Source organism: Daktulosphaira vitifoliae, unplaced genomic scaffold, assembly GCF_025091365.1.
Source record: "Daktulosphaira vitifoliae isolate Bord-2020 unplaced genomic scaffold, ASM2509136v1 Scaffold_2, whole genome shotgun sequence".
In the NCBI taxonomy this organism is placed as follows: domain Eukaryota; kingdom Metazoa; phylum Arthropoda; class Insecta; order Hemiptera; family Phylloxeridae; genus Daktulosphaira; species Daktulosphaira vitifoliae.
The window spans coordinates 34,253,527-34,262,553 of NW_026099573.1; the positions used below are offsets into that span (position 1 = coordinate 34,253,527).

At 22.9% G+C, this 9,027-nt stretch overlaps 1 protein-coding gene across 1 annotated transcript; it reads left to right on the forward strand.

The window, feature by feature from the left end:
* The first annotated feature begins 3,206 nt into the window (after positions 1-3,206).
* On the forward strand, positions 3,207-6,348 carry LOC126897858 (uncharacterized). The gene is made up of 4 exons (XM_050671784.1): positions 3,207-3,353; positions 4,834-5,005; positions 5,841-6,053; positions 6,159-6,348. The coding sequence occupies exons 1-4, from the start codon at positions 3,288-3,290 to the stop codon at positions 6,212-6,214; spliced, it is 507 nt and encodes a 168-aa protein (XP_050527741.1). The 5' UTR covers positions 3,207-3,287; the 3' UTR covers positions 6,215-6,348.
* The last annotated feature ends 2,679 nt before the right edge of the window (positions 6,349-9,027 follow it).

Consider the following 9,027-nt stretch of genomic DNA (forward strand, 5'->3'; position numbering starts at 1 on the left):
TGTAATTTTTACGGAGAAATTATAAAAAATTATAAAGTAGTTATTACTTTTATGGCAAACGTATAAAGTTATAACGTATAAAAGTTGAAAGTCATGGTGCAATTTAAAATAAAAAATTGTTTATTATTTTTAAATAAATTTACTGGTCTACAAGGAATTTTCATCCTAGATCAAAATATACTTTTCTAAACCCATTTTTGCGACAATTTCAAATCTGTAATTAGAGTTTCGAATTGCCTAAATATTAAATAAATCTTTCTAATTAATATAACAAATATTTATGTTTGACTATTAGGTTATTAATTAATATATTAATATATTTTAATTAAAAATCAATCGAAAAAGTTCTATTTTCTATAAACGTTTTTATTTTGAACCAAGAGCTACATGATGTCCTATTTCCTTATTTATATCCTGATTACAAGTTTTATGATTTATAAATGTAATTTATAAAGAGAAATGGTGTTATTTTAATAAAAAGTATGTTGAATGAAAGAGGGATATAAATACTACTTCTCATGAAAAAATTGTATTGATCCATACATTTTTTAAAAAGTTATAGCATTTGAAAGTAAAAAATGTAAAATATAAAATCGAAAATTTTAACACAAAAATAGCATACGGTAGCCATTTTCACCGTGAAGACAAAATAAAGTCCGTCATTTTTTTTTTCCATGATAAATTATATTACATTAGCTACAATTTAAGATATATATAGAAGTGTCTGAGTTTCCAGAACACTTTCAAAAGTAAAGTTGAAAAAGTTAATTTTTTGTGAGAAAGTTTTCATTTTAAATCGTACTCTATGGACAGGTAAAGGGTCAGATTTATAAAACAAATATAACCAAATGAAAGATAAAGACATAATGTATCTGTTAAAAAAAAATATAATGATTTCGTTTCTTTTAAAAAATTATGGAACTTTTGAATAAAGAAAATTGAAAAAATGTCGAAAATTAGCGATTCTTAAATTTGTAATTTTTTTGGAGATTTCCCCCATTTACGATGAACCAGGGAATTTTTTTCAATTTTTGAGGGTAATGTCTTCGACTATACGATTTGTGATCTTTTGACGTATCATTGAAAGAAATCGGTTCGGTGAGAGCTGAGAAAAAGTGGTAACAGACACAAAAAAAAAANTGCTCCATACAAATTTTTAACTAGCTATACATACTTTAGGTTTATTATTTTTTGTCCAGAGTTGAAAATTTATTATTTGATTATGCCTAATAATCTTTTATTTTAAAAATGTATACAAAACTTTAAATTGACAAATGTAAGAAAAATTCTAAGTACTTATTTTATTATAAATAAAGTTATTTTTTATTTAAATTACTAAATATTTCACTATTTCCCATACTCCAATTATGTAATTTCACAATTATTGTTATATACAAATTAGACTCATGCAATATTTTATTTAAAATCATTGCTAGAGTTAAAACTACAAATTAATGATCAAATTTTAACCAATATTTCAATTAAGACATAGTTCAATTTTCATATGACTAAAAAAATAGAATACTTATAAATATGTTTGATGCATACACATTACACTTAAGTTTTTAATAACTCTATTTTTTTTACAACTAAGCTACTTCATAAAATAAAATTTGTTTCCCCAACTATAAAAATTATTAAGTTTTACCCATTTCCCTCATTTACGATGAACCAGAGAATTTTTTTCAATTTTTGTGGGTAATGTCTTCGACTATACGATTTGTGATCTTTTGACGTATCGTTGAAAGAAATCGTTTCGGTGAGAGGTGAGAAAAAGTGGTAACAGATACAAAAAAAAAAAACACATAATAAAACTAATACCTTCTTAGCTTCACATCGAAGCTAATAAAAGTTCTATGTACTATATGATAATATTTTATTATTAATGGGGAGACTTTAACTCAAAACTTTTTTCTATGAATCAGTTTAGCATTAAATTAGATAGACTAATTTCGTTTTGTTAGAAAAAAATGTTAAGATTGATTTGCTTTAAAAAGTATGTAATGACGCACTTTCATAATTTGTTTATCAAATCGAAAGTCATTAATTGTAATTGTGAAAAAATAATTTATTTATAAATATTTCTAATACTAAACTGAATATGAAATAAAATACATTTTTTAAGAATATTTAATTATAGATATTTTTAAAGAACTTATTCTTATGTTAAGCATTTGTGTAATTTCCTGAAATCTTTAATGATTTCAAAGAAAAATATTTATAATACTATAATATGAGGCTGGATCAAAGTTACAAGAAAATTATTTCTTGAAATTAAGGAATGCTACGTTTTTGATGAAATTAGATTAAGGAATCGATAATAAATATCATTCTGTTTAAGATAATGTAGTATGGTCTTTGATCAAATCGTAAAAGATTTAACTTATATCATTTAATTTCAAAACATCACTTTGACTCGTCAACTTAGGGGCTCCGATATATATTTTTCTATATATTGGATGCTTACGTGCGTGATTCTAATGACTCGCCTAGTTATTATCGGTCCTTGTGTGACATTTTTTTTTGCGTTTTCGCTGCCATCCTAGTTCGTTTTGTTGTATGGCTCTATGGTGCATGCGAGCACGTAGCTGTTAAAAAAGCTTATATATCGCCCTTGCGATTGTCGCACCTTTGTGCGTTATTGTTTATCGCCCTTGCGATACGCTCATACACTTATACTCATAATATAGCGATACGCTCATACTATTCGCGACAGGACATTTTGTCTGGTTCAATGATCATACCAACGATTTCATTCGCATCAACCAGTCATCATCAGTATAGATAAGTAGTTATTAATTATATTGTTTTGTCTTATTTTTATCTTATTATTTGTTTTATTTGACGCATTGTTGCATTAGTATTAAGGGCCCATATACCACATTGATATATGTAATATTTTAGTTTATATTATTTTAGTTTTAAAATAAGAAATATTATTAATTTTTACTTAAAAATTATATTGATACGTGAGAAATAAAACAACTAGTAAAAGATACACTATGTCATCACTCATATAGCCTATTTTTAATTATAAAAATCATAAAATTCATAAATCAAGTAAAGTGATTCAAACATTTGATCACTCTTCAAATACATATTTTTATTAAAACGTTTAAAGTAAACAAGATAAAAAAATGAATACTATTAATCTAATATATTGTACTATATATATATATATTGTACATAAGTACATATATTTTTGAAGTAATATAATTCATTTTACGTTTAATTTGGATTTTATACATTAGTTAATCCAAAGTAAATCCAAGTAAATCTAAAGCAAAATGAAATTTCAATTTATATTAGCAGTTTATACAGCATATTTATTTATGCCTATATTATATGCACAGGTAAATTTATTAAATTATAATCCTATAATTTTATAAAAATATTATTATTTTATATTTACGGAATTTTAAGTGAAACAGATCTTATGGACATCTATCATAACTTTTAATGTAATAACCTTTTTCCTGTAACTTTTTTAGTACATTTTTTGCATTCTTAGACTATTAAAACGATATTTTTTATTTCTTATTTTTAATAATGATTAAACAATTTTTTTTTAAATGTATTTTGATTTTTTCGAGCTTTTTGTGGAAAAAATATGAATAAAAAATTTAGGGCAATAATTATTGAGATGCAAACAGATTATTACATTGAGCGGGTTTGTAGCACGGGAGAGTGTAACTGCTAATGGTATATATTTATAATGCGTACTCCACCCGCGCTACAAACTTAATAAACCTATTAAAAAGCTTTTAATTAAATAATTATTTAGGGAACAAAATTGTTTTTAATATTGCAGTACATTTCATGATCTTTAATTTGATATAAGTTAAAAATTATTAGACATTCCGAAACATTTTCAAGAATTGAGTTAAAAAATGTTTTTAATTAGATTTTTCTAAAAAAAANTAAAAAATGTTTTTAATTAGATTTTTCTAAAAAAAACCCAATAAAGAGCTTATTATCTAAAATATACTTCATTTAAATTTTATTGGGATCAGGATAAAAAAAATATATAGAAAATTATTTGAAAATGCCAATTTTTAAGTTGGCGTTATTTTGAATTTTTTTATTATTCTAAAATTGAGGGTGTTCTCTCGAATTTTTGGTGTCAATTAATATAATTAGATTAAATTAGGGTATATTAAAAATATAGATTACTAAGGTCGAGTAAGAGTTGTGACAGAGGACAGAGGCAAAACAATAAAACACATTGTGGTAATACCAATTACTTCGTAGCGTTGTATCGAAGCTAATAACAAATTTTATTAATAAAAATTAAATTAAAAAAATATGATTTTATCTAAGAATGCATAAATTAATTTAAAATAATAACAGCAAAATGATCATTGTATCAAAAGTAATAAGAGTTGAAACCTATTCCACTCTGTATATATTTTATATAAAAATTATACTACAACTTGATTTTTAAATATTTAATTTTATTATAATATTGTTTCATGTAAAAGTAGTTCAACTAAAAAGCGTCAATACTTTTAGGCTTACAATTTTTAATGTGGTTAAATAAACAGAAAATTGTTTAGTATCCTCAATGTTTTATAGCATGTATTTTAGTAGAAAAAAAACCGAGTTCATTTGACGTATTACACAACTTCAGAAATGTTAAAAGAAGTAACTCATAGAAATTCCTTCAATTAGTTATTTAATTAATTAATTAATCAACTATAATTTATTAAATTAAATTTTCATTTTTCTAATTAAGGTTATATTATTAGATAAGTGTAAATAATAATAATTGATAACATTTATTTATTTATCATTAATTAAATTCTACTTGATAATTATTAATTAAATGTATAGAACAATATACAATCAATTGAAAATGGATTGGAAAAGTACAAGGTCGCTTTTGAAAAAGAAAAAGACCATTTCGACAGAATTAATAAAGACAAATTAAGTATAATCATGAATCAATTTGAATTACCATATACTAATGATGAATTGACTACAGCTGTTGAATTGTTTGGATATGGTAATTATCTTTAAAAATGTTTGTTTAGAGAACTCCGATAAGTTTAAAAACAAAATTAATTATTAAATATAATAATGCATTTTAATTTTAAGCATATAAATATATATGTTTCAGTTCCGGCAAAGATGTTCCAAAGCCTAAACCAAAAACATTTTCTGCGGGCCATTTTTTTAAACAATTTTTTTAGTCAAAGCGATCTTTTTTGTCTTTTATTTATTTATGTTAGGCATTTATAAAATAAAGTTTATTATTCATACCATTTTGGCTTTGTATTGCAACTAAAAACTATATTTTATCTANTATTCATACCATTTTGGCTTTGTATTGCAACTAAAAACTATATTTTATCTAGGAAAATTTTCAAAATAATTGAAGATGTTGATATTTTAAATTATTTTTGCATTTATTGTTGATTGGTAAAAAATAAGAAAATTTTCTTATTCTTATTTATTTAGATAAAATANTAGGAAAATTTTCAAAATAATTGAAGATGTTGATATTTTAAATTATTTTTGCATTTATTGTTGATTGGTAAAAAATAAGAAAAATTTCTTATTCTTATTTATTTAGATAAAATAAATGTAATAATCATAATAATGATAGTACAATATTTTTTTAATTAAAGCGTAAATAAACTTTTATTTTTGGAATGGATTCTTTAATGCCAACAAAATTGTAGCTTATGTAAAACATTATTTAATGTGATTGAATTGATATTTTATTTATAATATCAATTTACAGCCTTATTTCAATAATGTTGAATGTTCAAGCCTAAAACTACTATAAATTTAATTTTAATAAAATTAAAAAATACTTTTATTATATTAATTTTTAGACTCAGAACATATGTCACAAGAAGATTTTCTAACTTTAATAGAAATAAAACTTGATTTCCAAAAAATCATAGACGAAAAAAAAGTTATTGATAAAGAAGATTTTCGTAATTTTTGGAAAAAATACTTAGGTATTCAATTGTCAGACGATTTCATAAATAGTTATTTTGATGATGCTAGTCATAGATATGACAATGAAACTATTACCTATGAACGTAATTATAAGTTTTTTAGTAATTAGTTTTTTTTTCTTTCATTCCTTATAATACTGAATAACGTTTAAACACAGAACATTTTTTAATTCAATTTTTTTCTTTCAGAATTTTTGAAGTGCATAATGACATATCAATATTTATGTTTTGAAAACTGTTATTAGAAATGAATTATTAAATCAGTCAAAATATTCTAGAATATGTTTAATAAGATTTATTTTGTATATATTTGTATGAAATACAGTGATTAATCAACAATTTTTAAAAATCAATAAATATTTTAAAATGTATGTTTTTTGAAGTAAAATTTCCATAAATTAATTTTTTAATGAAAATTTAGAATATAAATTGTAACATTTTTAGAATACATTATTAAATTAAAAAAAAAAAATGTGTTAAATAATATTCAATAAAATTCAAGTAAATATTTATTATATCTTTGATTTGACTATTCTCCTGCCTAGGTAAAAGCATGTTAATTTTTTCCGAAATATTAATCCAGAAATTGTTATCAGTATAGTAATAATTTCATCTAATAAATAAGTTATTTAAATATGTATATTAAAATTTGAAAAATTAAAATTAACACTGTTTAGTATTAAAACCCAATCAAACATAAAATATAGTTTATAGTTTAACAAATGATAATAAGGATGTTACTTATATGTAACAATATGACATAGTTAATAATGATATGATAGTTTATTGTTTAGTAGATTATAAATCGTAATGAAAGGAATGTATAACACTAAAAGATACTAAAAATATATTCTTAATATATTATATTTATTTTTTTATTACTAAGTAATAATGATAAAAAAATCATACTATATATAGTGTTATTTATTAAGTATTTATACTTAAAATAATAATGTCCTCTATTTTCGATTAAATAATGATTTTTTTAGATAATATTTTTTGAAGAAATTAAATAAATAAAAATTTGTATTAATTCTACGACAAAGAATTGATTTTGAACTAACTTGCATTAACTTGGTACACTTTAAAGTGGATAGAATAAAATTTATAAATACATATAATTCAGATTATATGTGTATACAATTCATATAAATATATAAAACAAATTGCTCATGACAAGTTGACTATTTCATATACTAAGAATTCTACACCTCGTAATAAACCAGGAGCATACCTAAAAGGGTCACTATGTTGATTTCCTTTTTTTTATATTTCTACTCGGCACACTTTTTTTTAATTACTTAATAGACAAACTAAAAAACTTTATGATACATCAAACATTTATTTGAGCAGGGGTAGACAGGGAGATCAATGTCTCAGGGGGCACAACAATTATGGCAGTCCTGAGTCGCCTCAAAAATGTTTTCCAAAAGTAGAAAGAACACAGGAAGAGAGGTGACAATTAGATTGTGGAAATTAAAAGGAGAAAAAAGTTCTTAGAGAAGGTGATAGAAAGAATTGCGTGGAATGTCAAGGGACATATCAATGATGTGTGGAATAGGATATCTATTTGTGTAAAGAATACCATAAAAAAAAATAGTCGGTAAGCCGTAAGAGTAGAATGCCAGCAAACAAAGACACGTTGTGCTAGAATGAAGAAGTTAAGTGAATTATAGCGAGTAAAGAAAAAAAAAGCATTTAAAAAATATGATGCTATTTAGATACAAGTCCTAAATGCTCATCAACAGTAATCCAAATTAGACACAACAGGATAGCTTACTTGACTATATCTTCCTTAAACTTGTCTAATACACAACCAAGTGTTGTATGCAATCAAAAAACAAGGTTTATTAATAATAAAGCAAAATAATAATACATGACCTATGTAACGAGCGTGTCTATTAGAGAGCCGACGACACTTCATAAAAATCATAAGAATTATAATTGTTAAATTCAAAAATAAATAGTAATAATAAGTTGAAACAATATTAATTAGATGTTACGCGTTTGAATGGTGCCGATTGCTTGTCGTACTGTATTTTCTCTAACAGCATTTTGTAAGATTATATGTGTTTAGTTGGGAGGTTCTTAAAAATGAAATTTTTAAATTAATTCAATACACCACCTAAAATTATTCCATTAGGTAAAAAATAATTTGTACAAANACCACCTAAAATTATTCCATTAGGTAAAAAATAATTTGTACAAACTTTGGTTGAAATGACGTTAAAACTTGCCCCAAGTGGGTTGAAAATTCTTTAGGCGTATCACTATAATACTGAATTGTCATAATATAACCGTTTTGAAAACAAAATCATACGTAATAGTTTATCTCTGCATTTATATTTTTGACTGACAAATTTTAAAGTAGAAGTTAAATAAAATAAAACATCCTTAAAAATATTAAATTGTTAATGTTATTATTTTTTTTTTTGATAAGCACAAGTCCTTTAATAAAACAAGAGCACAAGTAATTGGGTTTACACGCTCATCCCCCTAAAGATTCAGTCGCCATGTATTACAATTTACTGAATTCATTAACTTATAAGATAATTTATATAAAACTCTGAAATGGTTTGGTACATAAATTATTTAATCTATTAATACATAATTTTTAATTTAAAATTTTCTTTAACTAACTCTTTCTCCGTAATTTATTAATTTTACATATTTCATCATAATTTTGCTATCTGTTATACTTAGCGTTTTTTTTTCTTTTTTCGGGGATAACTTATACTACGGTAGTAGTTAATACTAATTATTAATAGTGTATAATAAGAATTTTTACAATTAAATTTTTAAATTCAACATAGATATTTTTAGTAATTTCATACATAAAAAAAATAATCAGTCTATAAAACCACATGTTTCAACTATGTAAATATGGTAGATAGTTAAATTATAATAATAAATATAAATTATAATATTAACAATTTTATATTTAGGTTATAAATTAGAGATTTTTACAATAATATATTCATATACGTTTAAACAAACTTTTTATAAATTTAAAAAAAAATAAAAATTGATTTTTGTATTATAACACACGAATAAAATG